Below are 21,193 nucleotides of genomic sequence, written 5' to 3' on the forward strand. Positions count from 1 at the left end.
ATGGTCATTTGTTATTCCCCATAGGAGCCTCTATACGAGGTAGGAGTATGTACAGTTCCTCATGACTCACCCTGTATTAAAAGTTGTTTAAAATTTATGATGCTGGGCTAAGCCTCCCATCTAGAATGAAAACCCTTTAAATATTAAATATTAAGCCCTAGAGGGAAGCTAGCCCAGCATCAAAAATTTTAAATAATTTTAATATGTTGTATTTCAAGTTCCTTCAACCATTATTCGCTGTGTGCAAGTACTTGGAGGGGATACGAGGAACGATCGTGCGCGAGTAGCGGAGAAATCTTATAAACTTTGTTAACATATTTCTTAAAGGCGGGTTCTCACTTATCAGTGTCGCTGACGCAGTCTGACTGATTCATTAATAATGAAAAATAAAAAGCAACGTTTGTATTCACACGTTTCATGTTTTGCTACATTCAGTACAAAGTTAGTCCAAAAATTTTATTCGTGATGATAAAAATAGTAAAAAAAATTAAGACGAGGTGTTCGCGAAGTACCTAGGTTTACAAGTAGTAAATGAATTGTAGAATATTCTGGTGAATCAAAAGAAAAGAAAACGTTGTAAATGGTGGGTTTTAAGTTTGAAAAAAAAGTTTGATGTTAAAGCGAAACTATATTGAAAGAATTAGATTTGGAAGATTGTGATTCATGTACAAACCGCTTAAGAATGAACGAAAACAAATTTCAAGAGATTCTGTAAAAAATTGCTCCAAAAATACACAAAGCCAATACTATCATGAGAGAATGATCATTTAGCGCCGGACTCCACTTGCGATTTTCTAGTCGCGCGATTGTTTTCTCGCGAAGATTGAATACATTGTTTCAAATACAAATCAATCCACGATTATTTAGTCGCAAATGGATTGACTTGTATTTGAAACAATGTGTTCAATTTTCGCGACTACAAATCACAAGTGGAGTCCGGCGCTTAAAATGACAAAAAGTGGAACTGGTTTTCACTTTAACTGAAAGTATGAATGTACTGATCAATAAAAATGAAAATGTGTTCTCATGTTCATTATTTGTTCAGTATTACTAAATCAGTTAGATTGCGTCAGCGAAACTGACAAGTGAGAACCCGCCTTAATTAATTCATATTGTCAATCGAAATTGTCATATTGACATAATATTCCATAACTGCTGTAATTATGAAATTGGGCATTAATGTTGCTCCACAATATTGATATGATTTGCAATTATTAAAGTGAATTTGATTAATTGTAGGTATTTTACTTGTAATACTGCATTTATATACTAAATACAAAATTTACCTTTTAATAACATAACCTCAATCTTACTTTTTCATCTTATTCTTTTTTTGTGGGCTACGGCCTTGACAATTATCCAGCAACCAGGACTAATATAATTGGCCAATATAATTAAAAAGCTACAAATGTTGCTGAGCTGTGAAACCAGGTGTCGCTCTTCTGAACTTACACGGTCCCAATATTTGTATAAAAAATTCTCTCAACTTACTGTTCTTTATGGTAGCTCTGATGATGGCATGACTTATGCCGAAAGTACTTAGCTGAATTAAAAATAAATATTACATTATTAATAAATAAATATTTTTACACACTATCAATATTTTTTGAGAAGATACAACCTGTATGCCAGTTTGACCTACATTTAGAAGTGTGTACAAGTCGTATAATTTTTTTATTTAAACGGTTCTCTATTTTACTCGTTGGATCAATTATATTTGAATCACCGTAACGTTCTATATATTATTCTTAAACGCATTTCAGGTGGAAGATCTGAAGCGGGAGAATATGAAATTCCGCAAGATGATGAGGAAAGCCTTGAAACTCCAGCACAAAAAGAAGGACAAGAGCGAGAAGAAAAAGAAGAAGAAGCTCAAGTCCGAAGTACAAATAGTCGCGAACGCGAGCGAAAACCCGACGAAGTTAATCATTCGTTTTAACAAAAAGAGTGACAGTGACAATGAGAAACGGACGAGTGGTGAACCGGAGCTCGATATAAATAAAGACATAGTTGATAATATAAATAAACTTCCCGTGGAAGCAGACGAACAATTACCGCCGGTTAAACAGACTCCTATCAAACTGAAACTGTCTAGGTGTCAAGAAGGCTCAGGGTACGTGATGAAGCCCCCCGTCCACACCACCGAAAAGGAGGAAGAGGAACGAGCGGTTCAGCCTGGCCAACCTCCACCCGAGGAAGCCGAGGCTGTGAAGCCCCGAGTCGATTCTGAACCTGCCTCCAACCCCTCACCACCCTCTCTAGATCCTACCCCACCGGTGTTAGCCGTCAGTAAAGACTGCGAAGTTAGATGATAATCGTGTAAATTTATTTATGTCGAAATTGTGTAAAATATTGTAATATTGGTTGGATATAGATGGTGACCAGTGAAGGAAGATGTAGAGAGATTAATAGATAATTGAAAAGATATTTGTACAGATCGATGAAATATGCTAGCTGCTATTCACATGTTAAACACACATTGTTAAGCTGACTAGTGAATGTGTAGGCTAAGCGAAAGACACGTACCAGGGAGATGTTTTCGATATGGCTTTCAGGTTTGTATTCGCTTTTGTCTAAAGCTATCGAATCACTTTTATATATAACATGTCACTATTTTTATTTACTCGACTTCTATCATGACTTTGCCAATTTTTATTTATCATACATTAAAATTGCACGATTTGTGCAATTACATACTACTAAGTACAGCTAGACATAATTACTCAAACACTTAAATGTTTGTCAATACCTTCAGTTGTTAAATGAATAACGATCTCAAGTTTGTAGAAAATATTCCAGAAATTCAGTACCTTCTTTTATACTTTGTTAACAGTAACACAGATACTGCTTTCGAGAACTTGACACTTGGAGGAACTTCGTATTGTCAAATTCAAATTCTTTTATTAATGTAAGTTTGCCAATAGCCTAACATACGTCGAAACTACAAGAGACTGTGGTGTCATCGGTGAAGACTGTGTATGTAGCAATTTAGTATTTTCCGTGGGAATAAGCCACAATTTTACTTCAAATTAAGTTTCTTTGACGTTTCGATTTTCACTTCGAAAATAATTGTTCTCAAAATGTATTTTTTTCTCAGTTCAGCTTACTTCAACAAAAACTGGACAATTCTTAAAAAAAAACAACAAAAATGCCTCACATCTATAGCTTAGTGTGTCTCATTACTTACAGACTGTCAGAACTTGCCACTACTTTGATATGAGTGTAGTCAACTACTAAAACTTGTGAAAAATATGTGTTCACATTGATTCGGATAATAGTCCACAACACTATTAAACCAATGTTTAAAATTGCTCAGGCTTACTTTTTAAACTAAAATACGAAGGTAAATGAGTGTTTGTTCAGCTGTATATTCCTAACCTAACCTAACAACCTGAAATTTATTGACAACTTTAACGTTTTATCTAAGCATTGTTGTCAGTAATATTTACATTGTTTAAAACATTTTACTGTTTTTTTAATACTGATTGATAGTAGTCGAGACAGTTTTATCTATATATTTGTCGAATTTTTTTTAATAAATATATTTTTAGTTGCTTTTACACGTAACTCATTTTTTGCATATTACGTTTTTAATATTATGACGAGCGTTTTTGCAAATTTTAAAATATGCGGTATAGGTGGGGTGCCACACTCAATGGAATAAAGATTAATACGAAGAATTAATCATTTATACTCCTTTGCAACTGATACATTGTTTCCATGTTTTATAGGAAAATTTCTGGTATTAGTTCTTTCTGACGTTTCGTCTAAAAATGTGAAAGACCCTTCGGCAGCGGTCGTAATGTTCTGGCTATCATTCATGCTCGACAAAAACTTACAGGAGCAATATTTTCAAACCCAGGGGTTGGAAACCTCGAAAACAATGTACTATGCTAGTTCGTTCCCAAGATAGCTTGTGGTTACAGTTTCAGACACATGATTGACCGATCGTGTGACCACGAACTTAACTTGAGAATGAACATAGTATAAAAGACAAAATTAAGTTGAACTGAGACCTTAATGCACCAAGAAAGAGGCGCGGTTATTTTGCTTCTACTCTGTTGAGCGGTGTTGCCACTTCTCTGGCACTTGTAGTCTCTAGCACTAGTATGGGTGATTTCTTAAACGGCAATGTCCAGTCACCATTTCAGTGACCGTTTTGATCCCTCGATTATTGGTATTCTCAAACTGTTTGAGAGTTTTTTATCAATATTCTTGATTATTTTTTTTTAGTCTGTGAGTTGTTCATGAGTGGTTCTCCATTTCTTTTGATGATTCTTTATCGGCCATTTCTGAACCTCGTTTTTCGTAGCATCTTAAGTGATGTCACAGAAAGGTTCTGGGCCTTCAAAAGTTTCTCTCAAGCCTTGTTTCGCTAGCATATCTGCTCGTTCGTTCCCATGCACCCCTTCATGACCCGGCACCCATATTAAAGACACTTTATTGTCTTTTGCCAGGTTGTTGAGGAGATCTTTGCTGTTTCTCACCAGTTTTGATTTGGTGACAGGGTTCTTTGCAGCCAGAATAGCCAATTGTATAAATGCCCTGTTTGTGTAAATGTTGATTCTCGTAGCTTTAGGGTCTTCATCAATGCAGGCAACCAAAGCAAAAACTTCAGCCTGGAACCAGTTGTATGTGTTCGGTTGTGCGGAGTTGCCACTTCGCTATTTGCGGAGTTGCCACTTCGCTATTTGCGGAGTTGCCACTTCGCTATTTGCGGAGTTGCCACTTCGCTATTTGCGGAGTTGCCACTTCGCTATTTGCGGAGTTACCACTTCGCTATTTGCGGAGTTACCACTTCGTTATTTACTGAGTAGCTCCTTGCCTAATTGTTGTTTTTCGTTGTCTCTATATTGTTCGTCTGAAGAAAAAGTAAACATTTTCAATTCCTTTGTACTTGTTTATACTTTACCGTATCTGGAACAGTCTGTATCAAAATGTTAATGGGGGTGTTGTTTGGCATTCCTAAACTTAATTGTTTTTAAAAAACTTACATAGAAGTAAAATCTTCGCTTTGTATAATGGTATATAATTTTTATTAAAAAAACTTTAAAACTGTCATCCAAATGGATTATAAAAACATCAGAACGTTTTCGATCTAGTCAGATCATCTTTAGTGACATTCTGAGTAGTAATTGAAACTAGCCCACTAGTTGATATATTATAGCCTTCAAAATTGCGTAATTGAGGGGGTCAGACGTAAAAGGGTTAAGTGCACTTTTGATAGTTCTGAGATAATCAGCTTAAAAGTTGTTAGAGTTTTATAAATTCTAGGAGTCATTAAACTAAAATATGTCTAGTGTACAATGTTCAATAAAATGATAAGAAAATAAGGGTATATTATTACTCTTACATGTACAAGGGTACATGGATAAATTTTACTGGTAAAATGGTTCAAGTGCAGATGTTAACTATTATACTAATCATTTTTATCCCAGCTGTTATCCACAGTGTAACTACAACTGGCACGTTGCATATTATTTACTTGAAATTAATCCTGTATTAACATGAGGTTTTTACAGAATACTAAAAATAATTTTGTGGTGAAACGGTTCAAGCGCAGTTAAACCCGTTTACTGCTACTTGTTTTTACGGAATACTAAAAATAATTTTGTGGTAAAACGGTTCAAGCGCACTTAAACCCTTTTACTACCAATGCAAAATGAAATTGACAAGTACCCTTTTCGAGCAGGGAACCCATGCTGCTTTCGAGTACTAATATCAAAATATATTAACGTCGACATTGTGTCGTACTACAATAGTACAATATAGGAAATAATTATGTAATTTTGAAAGCTATTCAATTACTACTCAGAATGTCACTGAAGATGATCTGACTAGATCGAAAACGTTCTGATGTTTTTATAATCCATTTGGATGATTAAAGTTTTTTTTAATAAAAATTATATACTATTATAAAAAGCGAAGCTTTTTACTTCTATGTAAGTTTTTTAAGTATGGTATACAGCCAATCACTGGGATTTTCCCTGTAATTTTTAATTGTTTATGTATTAGACTTCATTCTGTTGAGCTTAGCGCATCACATTTATCCAAAAAATGAAAACGGATCAATTTTATTTGACAAGGTAGTCGAATCCGGACAAAAGGGAATGCAACAACTGAAAGCCGTTAGAAAACACCCAGTATGTGATATTTCAGTGTACAAAGTCAATTATGACCACAAACTTGTAATCATATTTTTGTACATATTGTAAGTTATGGTATTTGTGAATATACATTAAACTAATTTATATAAAATTTCATTTAAAATGATGATTAACTCGTGTTGACAAGTTTTTTGATAGGTAGAACTCGTTATTAGAAGAAATGATTGAATGTGCAGACGTTCCAAAAAATACATCAGGTCCTCTAAAATACGAGGTGATTCAGTGAGACGGTACGATTTGGCAACGCTGCTGACGATAAAATAGAGGTGCCGCGGGCTTGCAACGTAAACGTTGTGAATCTAGAGAGTGGGAAGTTTAGTTATCATGGCGACGTGGTCGGGTGGACAACGCGCCTTTGCTGTGAAGGTCTATTACAAAAATGGTGAAAGTTTTGTGTATGTACAACGAGCGTTTCGTTTAGAGTTTAGACTAACATTTGAAGCCCCGCGCTTCAGTTCTGTCTAACATGGCTATTAGACTTGGGTTAGGAACTTTGAAAGTAGTGGTTCAACATCACAGAAAAGAGGTGGCAGTGTCAGAACTGCTCGCACACCATAGAATATTGAAGCGGTGCGAAATTCATTACACGAGTCCGCGAAAATCCCTGCGACGACTCACGTGCGAGCAGTTCTGACACTGCCAACTCTTGTCTGTGATGTTGAACCACTGCTTTCAAAGTTCCTAACCCAAATCTAATAGCTATGTTAGACGGAACTGCAGCGCGGGGCGGCAAATGGTACTCTAAACGAAACGCTTGTTGTACACGCAAAAAACTTTCACCATTTTTGTAATAAGCTTTCACAGCAAATGCTTTGTTCACTCGACCACGTCTCCATGAAAACTAAACTTCCCACTCTCTAGATTCAGAACGTTTACGTCGCAAGCCCGAGGCACCTCTATTTTATTCGGCGTTGCCAAATTGTACCGATTCACTGAATCACCTGTTAGATCTAAAAGATTTTTAAGCGTATACATTTAAGTAATTAGGTTCTACAGTTACAATTTTGATTTTTATTTAATTTCGTGTACGATTACGTTTATTTTTTTTATTTTTGTCACCATTCCTCTACGCTTCCCTCTTTTTTAAATGACGTGGTATTTTAAATTATACATAAATAGACTATATAGCTAAATAGTTAACTTAAATTCTAAATTGAGGTCATATTCAAGGTCATATTTTCAATATACTTCTCTCACCACTTCAAACACGGTTACATATAATGTTTTTTTGAATTACTGTTACTATTTTGTTGTTTTGATTAATGTTTTTCACATTCGATATATCCAGGGGTCTTCTCTATTTTGTTTAAACTATCTTATGCCCCTGTTTCAATAGCTGCTTCTATGATTGTTGCTGTAGTGTGAAATGGCTGCGATTTTAAACGAAAACTTCATTTTCGATTATAAATTTGCAAAATCTGTTCGTACCTTCGATCGTTCGTTTGTGCGTTGTCGCCCCTGGAGAACTTGGAGCCGATCTACCTATGCATTCATATGTAGTTTTGTCTCCTAAATCCAAATCTGAAAACGGAATTTCGATATCTTGAACCATCTTCTAGATAACTGAACTCAAAGGCATATAATATATATGTAAATTCTGTTTATATATTGCATATACATTTTTAATACCGATTTATATACACTAAATAGTGATATTCAGCCCTATTCTGTAACTTTGAACAAATCGAATAGAAATGACCAAGTCGAATTGTAATTATCCGAAATCGGAATTTTGGATATCTATCGCGTCGTTTTCGTGTTTGGATTGGCATTCCGTAACTTACATCGTAATCAGTGTAAATCGAAAACGATACCTTCTATTTGACGCGCTCAGGAGAAGGTGGCAACACCGCACTTCAAAGTGAAATAAATGCTCTGTGCGAAGAATTCATAAAAAAAAGAAGAACTTTTGGTTTGTTCTGAATGGTTTTGGTTAAATTTGACAAATTCAACACAACAAGGATAAAAAATGTCGGTAACACCGATTAGGAACACGAGCGCCAAAGAAAAACATCTGCTGAGCATTTAAATTACATAGTAGACTTTGCACAGTAAAAGTAAGTATTTTCCCTAAGAAAAGTTTTGGTTTTTACACGAGATACGTTAAAATCTACACATTCTACCAGTAAATTAGAGTAGCAATTCTTAAAATGGTTAATGATTTCTATTAACCTTGATGCTGTATAATTAATTGGTATATAAAATTAAATATACAATTATCTAACAACAGAGACTAAAATCGCTAATTAATTTAACAAATAAACGTCAAAACAACAATAATAGTGCCAAATCCGCAATCGTCAAGACCGATTACGATGTCGAAATGTGATCTCGACAAAGCTTGTCTACTGGAAATCAATTTCTACTCAAAGTTCCGATAGTAGGTCGAGATGAGTTACAGAATACCAATTCCTACAAATTCCGATCCGACTTACTGACCTCGATTCGATTTGACTCATTTCTATCCGATTTGTAGTTACAAAGTAGGCCAAATTATCATACAAATATATACAGGGTGGTGAATCGGAAAACGGGCCATAGGAAACTCAATGTAAAATTTTAAACTGTTAAATTCCTGCTTCCCTAATTATGTTACATCAAAAGTCATGAGAAGTTATTTGTAGAGGATTGAAATCTATACTAAAAACAGAAGTTACAATTGTTCTACGATTTAAACACATTCCAAAATTTTGGAAAAATATAATGTATTTACCGCAGTAGGTATGTGTGGGCATGTTAGGCCACACGTTACTATTTAACTGACAGTGAGCATACTATTGACTAAGGAAAATTTATTTATTTATTTACGGGTTTCCCCAATTTAAAAAAAAATATACATATATAAACAATAAGTAGAAGTAAAAGTAGTATTAGTAAAGTCCAGTAAAACAGTAAAAAAACTAAAAATAAAATAAAATGAATTAAATGAAAGTGTGACAGCATAAAACTGTAGTAAGTACATTACAATAAAACTAAATTTAACATACACACAATCCACGTTATGCAGTGACAATACATAATAGTATAATATAAACTGACATTAATCATCTAACTACAGACAATAAAAAAATTAACACATTACATAATACAAAAGCATTATCCATGGCAAAAATTAACAAATCCACTGAAAATATAATATTAAATATTAAACATAAGTGCTGACCGGAAAAATTGATTTTAGTTGGTTTTTAAATACTCGACTGGAAGAAGAGAATAAATCGATGTCCAAATCATTCAGGCGACTTAAAGTTCTATCTATTGGTGAGTTAAGACCATAGTTAGTTGAATGATGAGGTACATGGAACAAGTTATTATTTCTCAGATTATGGTTTGGAATATTAAAGTTTATTAATTTTAATAAATCAGGACAATTGATTTCACTATTTAATAGTTTATAAATAAAAGCTAGATCATTTATAATTCTACGGTCTTTTAAGGAGTGCAAATTGAGATCACTACGGATGATGGTATAGTTGTGGTTTAGTTCAATAACATTATATCCCAATCTGTATGCTGCAAATCTTAAAAACTTATTTTGAACTCTCTCGAGACAAACAACATGAACATTATAAAATGGTGACCAGACAATAGAGGAGAATTCTAATATAGATATAACCAATGATGAGTAAACAGCCTTTATTGTATTAAGGGAAAGATCAGCACAACTGCGAAGTATATAACCCAGTACTTTTGAAGCCTTTGCTGTCACATAGTTAATGTGATCCACAAACGTTAAGTTTTCATCGAATATTACTCCTAAATCCTTTACTGCTCTAACATAAGAGAGCGCTTTACTGTCGATGACATATGATGATTGATATTTTTTTGCAACTTTGTGGAAGCTAATGAAATGACATTTATTAATGTTTAAAAAGAGTCTGTTTTTATTACACCACTCAACTAAATTATTGAGATCGTTTTGAAGGAGACTACAATCTTCATGATTTTTGATAGATCTGTAAATCTTCAAATCATCAGCAAATAGCAAGTACTTAGAGTGATTAAAACATTCACCTATGTCGTTAATAAACAGATTGAACAGAAGGGGCGAGCAATGAGCACCTTGTGGAACTCCAGATTTTATTTGTATTGCATCTGACATAAATGAACCCAGTTTGACTTTTTGTGTGCGACCTATTAAATAGCTATCAAACCACTTTAAAAGCTGATCGCTGAAACCATATGCCTTAAGTTTATGTAGCAGTAAGTAGTGGTCAATCCTATCAAAGGCTTTTGAAAAGTCTGTGTATACACAATCTACCTGACATTTTCTTTCCAGATCTCTGATAATAGATGTTTCATAAGATAGTAAGTTTGTAGTTGTGGATTTCTTGTGCATAAAGCCATGTTGATAATTATTTATTAATTGTTGACAAGTAAAACTAATATGGTTATAAATCAACTTATCAAGTAGTTTAGGAATGGTCGATTGTTTAGATATACCTCTGTAATTTTCTATATTTTCTCTTTCGCCAGATTTAAAAATTGGAATTAAATGGCTAGTTTTCCATTTATCAGGAAGAATGCCTAATTTCAATGATAAGTTATATAGAACAAACAATGGTTGAGTTAGACTGTAAGCACAGTTTTTCAAGAAAAAATCGGGAAGACCATCCGGTCCAGCTGTTACATTATTAGAAAGTTTTGACAAACCATCAAAAATAACTTCCGCTGTCAAAGAATCACACTTTATAGATGAATAATTATTAAATGTGTCATGATAACTTACATCCAGGGAAGAAACATAAACTTCAGAGAAGTAAGCAGCAAAAAGTTCACTTATCTGATCACCATTCACAGCTTTTTTATCAGCTAGATACATATTATTAGGAACATCATATAGATTATTTTTTCGGCTAAAAAATCTCCAAAATGACCTGGGATCGGTATTAAAATTATTTTCAAGGTCTTTTTTGTAATTCACAAAACATTCTTTAGATAAAATATTACATTGACTACGTAACTTTGAAAATTCTATGTAATAACAGCGATTGCCAGTATTCTTGTAATTTTTGTGAGCTATTTTCTTTTGGATGATTAAATTTCTCAACTCAGCATTGAACCACTTTGGGAAAGTTGATACCTTACTTTTCTTTTTGGGCACAAAAAGATTTAATGCCATACTCATAATATGATAGAAATTGTGTACTGCAGTATTTATGTCATTTAAATTTAAATACTTGTGCCAATTGATAGGTCCCAAATAATTCTGTAAGCTAATATAATCAGCGTTTCTGAAATCATAGTAAAATTCTTGGCACAGTAAATTATTTGTAATGCCCGATATAGGTAAATCAAAGGAGTATGGTTTGTGATGGGTAGATTCAGAAAAAATAGGATCTATTGCAGATGAAACTAGAATACTATCCACATTCGAAAATAGTAGATCTAAAAACTTATTATTAGAGTTAGGAATAGTAATATGCTGTTTAAAATCAAGAAAAGCATAACATTGTGCTACACTAGAAATGTTTTCATTCATCTGAGATGGTGATATATTATTTAAATCGGAAGTTATATTAGGCAAGTTAAAATCACCAAAAATATAAAAGTTGCATTTATTATACTGAATTCTCAAATCTTCAATCGTTTCAACATGTGATAGATAACAATTATTTGGACTGTTAGGAGGAATATACACGCCACCAATGATAAAATTAAAATTTGAAACAGAACAAGTTATAAATAACTGCTCCACTGAATTGTTTATGAGGCTCATTCTAAAAGCTTTTATTTTTCTATGAATAAGTATCAAAATCCCTCCACCTCTACTTTTAGTACTTGAAAGATTAGATCTATCACATCTGAATATCTGATAATTAACCAAATAAAGTTCCTTATCTAGGAAATCATCGTTCAACCAACTTTCAATAATGACAAATATATCAAAGCAAGAACAATTAACTGCTGCAGAGAAATCAGATAATTTTGTCCTTAAACCTCCTACATTATGACAGTAGATTTTCAGTGTATTGGAAACTTGTGGAATGATCATTTCGAGTTTTTTTGCTGATTATATTTGGTTATTTTAGGCTCACCATTAATATACCTTATAACTAGATCTTTCTCACCTTTAGATTTCCTTTCTGCCAATTCAGTTTTTAACTTATTTAAGATGTTTTGTTGAAGACACGTGAGGTCAGCACTTATGAAAATATGTCTATCACGGCTTACATTATATTTATTTTTTAACACATCAAATACATCCTGGGGTCTTGAGAGCTCCACCTTTACAGAACGATGTCCATTTTTATTTTTCTTGCCAACTCTGGTTATCTTAACAATACTTATTTCATCACTGGAGGCTTCACTTATGATTGAACGCACAGTTGTAGTGTCATTTGGGGATTCTGGCAAATTAAAGATCATAATGTTCCTAGCTCTAGCATTACGCTCTTGAATTTCATTAATTATAGATTCATCATTCGAAATTGACGGTGTAGTAGTTAATTGTGGTATAGAAGTGTTTTTGGCTTCAATACTTTCCTGAAGATGTTTCACCTCTAGGCGTAACTCGCTGACGATTTTGTATAATTTAGGTACAGCTGCCATGCCCTCCAAACATTGCTGACAGAAATACTTCAGTTGACGACTGTTCTTTAGGTCCATGACTCTCAGTTCCGAAGCCGAGAGTTCCGTGCATTTTCGATGTAAACTCCTTTCACAGCTATCACAACTCAGTGCATCCTTGGAGTCACTGATGTCTTTGTCACATTCTAAACAATTCATTGCCATAATTAAATGTATGAAATAATTGTATTGCAAAGAACGTCGGTCGTAACAGTAGCCACTTCCAAAAGATAAAATTAAAAGTAATAAATAAGTACTTAAAGGTTAATGATATTTACTGAATTTTTCTTGATCATTAACCAGTTTGTTTATAAGAACCACTTTTTGTAACTGTTATGGTTTGGGAAATAATAATATCACTTATTTCAATTATTTCACTTATGATGCCAACCTACTGAAAACAAATTGCATTATATTGTAGGTCTCAATCCCAGCAATATTTTGATATTAAAATCACTAATTAAAACGAAAAATTTCCAGACAAAAACTTAGTTTTAACAAGAACACATTTATACAAACTACTTATTGTTGCTGTCGCTGTCACATAATCTTTATTATTTCTTTATATCTTTATCAAAATATCTTTATTATTAATACTTTCTCCTTAACTGAGGGTATCTGATCAACTTTATTGTGTTTTAAACAATAAATGATAAAATAAATAAAGAAATTGACAGTTCAAATTGTTAATATAATAAACTCATTGTCACCGAATGCAATCTTATACACATTATTGCACTGTGTGTGGCGTAACTTTGGCGTATTTCTCTGAAAATTGTATTATATTTTTACAAAATTTTAAATAATTATTGTTCGTAGAACAATATTAACAGTTGTTTTCAATACAGATTTCAATTCTCTACAAATAGTTTCTTATGAATTTTGATGTAAAATAATTAGGGAAGCAGGAATTCAACAGTTTAGAATTTTACATTGAGTTTCCTATGGCCCGTGTTCCAATTCACCACCCGGTATAAGTATAGTAATATAGAAATTTTTCTGCATCTTATTATTTTATCCCCCTATATAATACTACTGCAAAGTAGTAATTTTATTACTTCAGCCTCTCCAATGATTAGCTATTTTCTGTTTATTTTCATTTTAGTTCCCGTTAGTTACACATGAGTTTCTTTCATTTTCTACTTCTTTTGGAGTATATCTTTCTCTTTACTGTCACTCCAACAGAAGTTTTTCTTATTCATGTTACATTGGCGCGCCCAACGTGGGGCCAAACTTCAGCTTCCTCAACAACGGAAGCTTCCCCTCAACGGGGAAACCCTTTTCATTTTTGTTAATTTAGCTATTCTTTTTCTACTTCTGTTGGAGTTTATTTTCTCTTTATTTCCACTCCAGCAGAAGTTCTCAAATTTGTTACATTGGCAATTATACAATATATGTTGCAATTATAGCGCTATAATCTCTTGTATCACTACAATATGATCATTTCCTTCTATAAACCCTTCTTGGTATTCTGCTAGGTAAAACGCCATATAGGTCTTCTGTCTACATTTTCTGACTGATGATAATACGATTTTTGTGACATGTAGTCTTTTGATATTTCCAAAACTGTCACATAATTATCTTTGGACACTGTTTTATTTCTAAAATTTACATAGGTAATTTTGAAACATTAAAAATAAGAAAGAACTTCTAAAATAACCAAATTAAAGCACCAATTTTTATAAACATACACATAATGCTGATGTATTTTTTGGAACGATCTGTATATACACATGGAAATGATAAAGGAACGCAAAATATCTGTATTTTGACATTTTTATTTTTGTGGTCGAAGTTTCTGGGCTGATCCTATTAAAAGTTAAAATGTTTTTAAAGCTGTTTTATATTAAAATGTTTCTTTTTACTACTATGGTACTGTTTATTTAGTATATAACTTTCTGTAGGATATTAGGGGCTATACAGAACTAAAACATTTAACATACATTTTTTAATCATTAAAAAACATTTAAATGATTTAATTTGGTAATTAAGCATTTTTATTCTAAGATAAATAATTTCAATTTTGCAATACCTAACTATTAAGTGAAATTTCTTGAAATTTTTATAGCTGAATATTTTGTAATATTTTTCCCATATTTACGCAAAATTAAAGTTTTTTTGTGCATTTTTAGGTAAGTTATTAATAATTTTTAAGAAATCGACTTTTGGAGCTATTATTGCAATAATTAAGCAACAAGTTAACAAAAAGTACTTTACAAACTCTCATTTTAAATAGTTTTCTACATTTTTTCACTAAAATTATCTCAACTTTTGCTTATAATTTACCGTTCTTCACCTTAGAGTGCCACGAAAAAGGTTTTAATTTGCTAATTTCTTCGGTCTACAAGAAATATTGTCTTGTAGTTTTCTTGTAGTTATTTTACTGAAAACACAAACAATGAAAAATAAGCTAACCTAAACACATAAAAAGATGATTCTTGCCTACAGATCAAAAGAACGATCTCACCCCCTACTCCCTCCAACATGCTAGACAACTAAACATAATAAGTTTAGACGCAATCAAAAATTGTACGGTTTCAGTTTTAACAAGCTCAAAAACTTCGACTTTTTTTAAAAACTACATACACCAGGATCTAAACTTGGTATTTCACGTTCCTTAGATCTTCCATAATCCACAATGAAAAATATTATTTATAAATATATTGTACAGAGCAAATGGCTTGAGTGCAATTTTATTACTAATGATATCGTTGTTATGAAAGCCATTGGTTTTTATTATTATACTTCTTTATTCTATTGTACAGATTGTCTTCTTTTTAGTGAGAGTTTGTTTTCCGCAGGAAACTGTCGAGGTGTGGATACGGCACGTAGGGTTTTAGAGTGAGCTAATAGTAAGTCTGATCGTATTTAACTGTTATTTTTAACTGTTATTTTTATTTGTATCGAACATTTTAACGAAAAACAACGAGTTTTGGGAAGTACCGACATAATACTCATTTACAAAGTCGGTATTGGGCCAAAATAAAATGTGTTTTGTTTTATTTGATGCAAAGTGTTGCATTTAAACAGTTAACTAAATTGGTATACTCATGGGAAACATTTTATTTCAGTCATAATTGAAGACCTAAGGGAATAACGAGAAATGTCACTCAGAGTGGAATTTGAGAAAATTGAAGTTTAATTCTGACATTTTTGGTTCTTAGCAAGTATAATAAAAGCAAGGTCAGCTTTCAACTGACATCACTTGTCTACCGATAACTTGTGGATCATAATCTTTGCTAGGTTTCTCCGTCAGATGGCATTATTACTTAGACAAAAATTGACATTCCTTGTTTTTCCCTCGTGGTCTTCAATTTTAACATTGAATAAATCATAATGTATCATGCAAGTATTGGTCATGGTTTAACCCTTTCAGACCCTGAAAATATCCCTTACTTAATTGTAGTTCATTTCGGTCTAGTGCAGTAGAAATAACATTTTTTGCTAAATTTTCTATATTTTTTCACTTTACATGAATGTCAAGTGTCCTCTTCAATGGACAGTGGATCTAAATAAATCAAATGCTCCGCAAAAATAATTATTAAGATACATAAATTGACAAAACATAAATGAATATGCCATGTAGTACAAACCCTAGTAGTTTTTCCTTTACAGTCAGTGTTATTACAGCTTGCAGCTTCTTCAAAAAGTTCCCTATCATTGAGGCCCTATTCTTGTTAATACTTCCTCACTTTCATCTCCATAAACTCAACCGTTTTCGAAATAAACGCATTTTAAATCTGCGATGCAACATAATTTTTTGCATAATATTATTGTAGTTACACCCGAAAAATAAACTTAAAACCATAATAATATCCAAAAGTGTATCGCAAAACCCTTCAATTTGAAATATGATAACTTGCACAATTTTTATGGTTTCAAGTTTATTTTTCGTGTGTAACTACAATGATATTACGAAAAAAATTATGTTGCATCGCAGATTTAAAATGCGTGTATTTTAAAAACGGTTGAGTTTATCGAGATGAAAGTAGTATGTATTTTTTAAGTAAAAATATTAAGAGAATAAAAGTTTTGATTCAAAAAGTATGTAGAGTGGGGGATAAAAAAAATTGAACGTATTAAATGAGCGCTGAAAGACGTGAGCTGGTAATACGTCTGGTGGCTGAGCTATAGCGCCTTTAGTCCCGGATTAATTGGATGTATAATAAAATACCTTCATTCTCACTATAATTATATTTGAACTTCAACAGTGTTCGATTTAAACAATAACAATGTCACGACTAGCGTATTATTTCTTCATCGCGTGACTAACGATTGATCTTGATGAATCGTCGCCTCCTCTTGTTGGTTTATATATGTTATAGTCAAAGCCCGAATTTCAGGCACTCCTAGGTTTGACTAGGCAATCCTCAGGTCTGACTGACGGTCTTAGTCAAAGCCCGAAATAAATTACAGTTTCGGCCTTTGACTAGTCAAACCTAAGACAGACTATGTTGGTCAGGCAAAGGTCGAAATTTAATTTTATGAAATCGGGGTTTGACTAGCCAAACCCCGATCAGCTATTAAAATGTCGTATTTGTTAGATTAGGTTTAATAAAACGCCATTTTTTAATTTTAATGTTTATTATTTTTATTATGTCGTAATTAAGATAAAAAAAATAGTGTTGATTCTCACATGTTGAGGCATTATGACATTTAGTTTTTTATAAGTATCTCCAGAACACTCCTATTTAGAAAAACGAAAACTGGTACGTTTTTTTGCGAAATTGTAGTACAGGTAATATGCGTCCGTTTTGGGTAGGGCGACTCAGGAAACAAATTGATAATTTTAGAGCTCTCATGCAGTTACTACTGAAATTTTTTTCCAAATTCAAAAAACTAAAAATTTTCAAATCGATTTTTCTATAAAACAGTGCATTTTATAGACTTAAAGTAAGAGTAACTTTTAGTATTAGAATGCCTCATAATTTAATAATCCAGTGCCAAAAATGCTTAAAAGTTAAAGACAAAAAAGTTATGCGATAAAATAACCATTGCGCTACTCAAAACGGACGCCTATGACCTGTACTAGAAATGTGTAATTATTGATGGAATCGATTTATCTCTGGAAGATAAATAAGCGTACCAGTTTTCGTTTTTCTAAATAGAAGTGTTCTGGGGATATTTAAGAAAAACTAAATGCCATAATGCCTCAACATGTGAGAATAAACACTAACTTATTTATTTTAATTACGACAATATAAAAATAATAACCAATAAAATTAAAAAATGACATTTTATTAAACCTAATCTAACAAATTACGACATTTTAATAGCTGACCGGGGTTTGACTAGTCAAACGCCGATTTCATAAAATTTAATTTCGACCTTTGCCTGACCAACTTAGTCTCTCCTAGGTTTGACTAGTCAAAGGCCGAAACTGTAATTTATTTCGGGCTTTGACTAAGACCGTCAGTCAGACCTGAGGATTGCCTAGTCAAACCTAAGAGTGCCTGCAATTCGGGCTTTGACTATAACATATATACAATACTAAATCACAACATACATAGTTCATTAGCGGTCAATGCCGATCATAATATAAACTATATTATATTTTATTTCTTAGTTCTGTTCAATGCTAAGGGTTAACTTACCACGTTACACACGTATGTGGCGCCCTCTGGGTAATACGTCATTTTTGGTAACGAATTTAGATTTCTCGTCCCAAAAAAATCCCGCTTACCAAAATTTCGTGTTGTTATCTCTGCCTATCAGGAACTATTCAAGAATAAATAAAATAAAAGTTTAACTTTGACACCCTGTATTTCGGTTATTATCAACCTTACTGCTAAAATAAGTTAGCTTAAAACTACCTATTTTAACCTCAGCAATCTAAGGTTAAGCTATGGCCCATTCGTTACCAAACACCCTATATATACCTGGTACCACCATTACTTAACTGATAAATAAAGCGTATGTCCATTGTAATGGACAAGGGGCCTGCAAGGTTTAAACCGTATGTTATTAAATCTAAATAAAAAATAAAAATGCAACCAAAAGTAGTATACTCCCTACCTATTAATATAAACTAACTACTTGAAGCAGCATACAGGGTGAAACATTTGGGTGAAAACCAACATTTTTTATAGAAGCTAGTTACTTTTTGATCACTTTTGATTCATGTTTTACACGGTTTATTTAAATACTTCTTTTATTTGTTCATTGTTTATTTGCAGAAAAAACTCCTGTCATATTGCTCATAATCTGTTTTTTAAAACACCATGAATGGAGATTTAAGGGTTTCTTTTTAAGTCAACTCCGTTTGATTTGGTTCAAATATGAGCAAGGGTGTAACCAGGATGATCCTAAGGGAGGGGGGTTTACAACTATTGGTTGGTCTCTGGGGGGTATGGAATAGTAATGGTGTTAAGCGTATAGAGGTCAAAGTACATCCAAATGAGGGGTTGCAACCCCCTAACCCACCCCGGTTACGCCTATGAATATGAGATAAAATGATTCCTTTGTAACAAAAAACACTTGTATCGATAAATAATTTTAATTGAGCGTTAAATCATTTTAGAATAATCAATTTTTAAATAAACATATTTTGAAATATTTTTTATTTAGATGTTTTCAATTATTCGTAGCTACTTGTCATATCCACACATGGACAGATTCCTGTAATTTTTAAATTTTTTTAACGATTGCCGGTACACAAATGTATAAAAACAAAACTTGTGGTCTTTCTTAACTAATTCCCTAAGTTATTTTAAAACATTGACATTTTAGTCGAATAATTATAAACTATTTTATATAATTTTAATTTACAAATGTTTAAAATATATTTTTTGTTATTTATTTATTTATGTAGTGAACGGATTAAAAGTATTTTTTTCGTTAACGCATCTTTTATTTATATCAATGCTACTTTATCTTTTTGTCTTTTTCGCTGTCAACTGCTTCATCTTTTACTTTCATTGCTCTTTCTTCCTGCTCGTTTTTTATTTATCTATAATTCATAATCAGTTATCGTCATCTGTCAGTTTCGGTGATAGTTTTGATCACTACTGTCATCTGTCACTGTCCACAATTTTTATTTTTGTCTTTTTCGCTATTGACTGCTTCATCTATTACTTAGATTGCTTGTTTCTCTTGCTCCAGGCATTTTTTGATGTATCTATAATCCATTTTGTAATAATCAATTAACGTTAACGTCACCTGTCAGTTTCACTGATAGTTTTGATCACTACTGTAATTTTCAACAATCTTTATTTTTGTCTTTTTCATTATTAATTGCTTTATCTACTACTTGGATTTCTCGTTCCTCTTGCGACATGTTTTTTTTATGTCTGCTACAACAGTCAATTGACGTTAACGTCATCTGTCAACGAATATATTCACGTTTGGAACAGTTTTGATCACTATTATTATCTGTCATTGTAAAAGAACAATATTCACAGCACGTCAGGTTTTGATTATTACTGTCACTGCCAAATAATACATTCACGGCACGGTTCTGATAGATTTTGATCACTATTTTCACTGTACATGACATATTTCGGAAGGTTTTGATCACTACAATCACTACAAACAAATGACAATTGATGAAAAGCCCTACAGGGCTTTTCATTCAGGGTCATTTGTTTAGAACTTATATCATGTGTCGTATAATATTAAGATATCTACGTCTTTGGTTTGTATCATTGGTATATACCAATAACGTATAACTTAGATATGCATATTAATATTAGACGACACATGACAGAAGCTCGAAACAAATGACAATCGATGAAAAGCCCTATACATTCACGATAAGTTTTGATCACTACTGTCATCAATCATTGTTTGAATTGAGGTCTAAACATGTAATTACAAATTTGAAAGTGTTAGTGTTAATATTTTCATGACAGCTTCGGATATTCCGCAAAAACTTCTGGCTTGCTACAACTTTATTGTAATTGAGTCTCCGTATTATTATATGTTAGTCCTAAACGCTTTTCTCGTCTAACACGTTCGGTGCCCATATTGAACAGACGCCACTTGGCTGATACCACGTACTTAAATGAAGTAAGGCGGTACTACCGCAGACACCCATGCGTCGTCGGCACCCTTGATGAAACCCTCGCAACGACATACCGTCGTCATGGGCTCCGAACGTGTTAAGAAGATAACAGTAAAAGTAGAACATCGCGCCCGGAGTGGTGTTATATATATTACAGGAAAAGTTCTGCAACTAAAAAGAACTTTTTATATGAATTTAAAAAATGGATTCAATAGTCCAGTTGACTTAGCACTGAACGCAACAGTATGAAGTCCAACGTGGATCTGCTTTGAATTGGAATTACAGTACGGTGAGTAGAAGGGCCAAGCGTTTATTTTTAGCTTTCATTGTTAAAAACTATCTTGGGCATTATCCTTCGTTGACATCATTTTAGTTTCTGGCTAGTTTTTTCGTTATTAGTGTTAAAAATAGAGATGGGTTGTTCCTGAAAGATCAGGATTTTTCAATTAATCAG

The 21,193-nt window shown here is 32.8% G+C and overlaps 1 protein-coding gene across 1 annotated transcript in view; it reads left to right on the plus strand.

Moving 5' to 3' along the window:
• Positions 1-19,578, plus strand: part of LOC114335159 (uncharacterized) — a 92,579-nt gene extending 73,001 nt beyond the window's left edge. The window contains exons 15-16 of the mRNA XM_028285339.2: positions 1,764-8,682; positions 13,716-19,578. Of these exons, the coding sequence (XP_028141140.2) occupies positions 1,764-2,312 (549 nt within the window). The 3' untranslated portion in view covers positions 2,313-8,682; positions 13,716-19,578. The remainder of the gene's footprint in view (positions 1-1,763; positions 8,683-13,715) is intronic.
• Positions 19,579-21,193: the final 1,615 nt, after the last annotated feature.

The sequence above is a fragment of the Diabrotica virgifera genome, chromosome 9, assembly GCF_917563875.1.
Source record: "Diabrotica virgifera virgifera chromosome 9, PGI_DIABVI_V3a".
NCBI classification, from domain to species: domain Eukaryota; kingdom Metazoa; phylum Arthropoda; class Insecta; order Coleoptera; family Chrysomelidae; genus Diabrotica; species Diabrotica virgifera.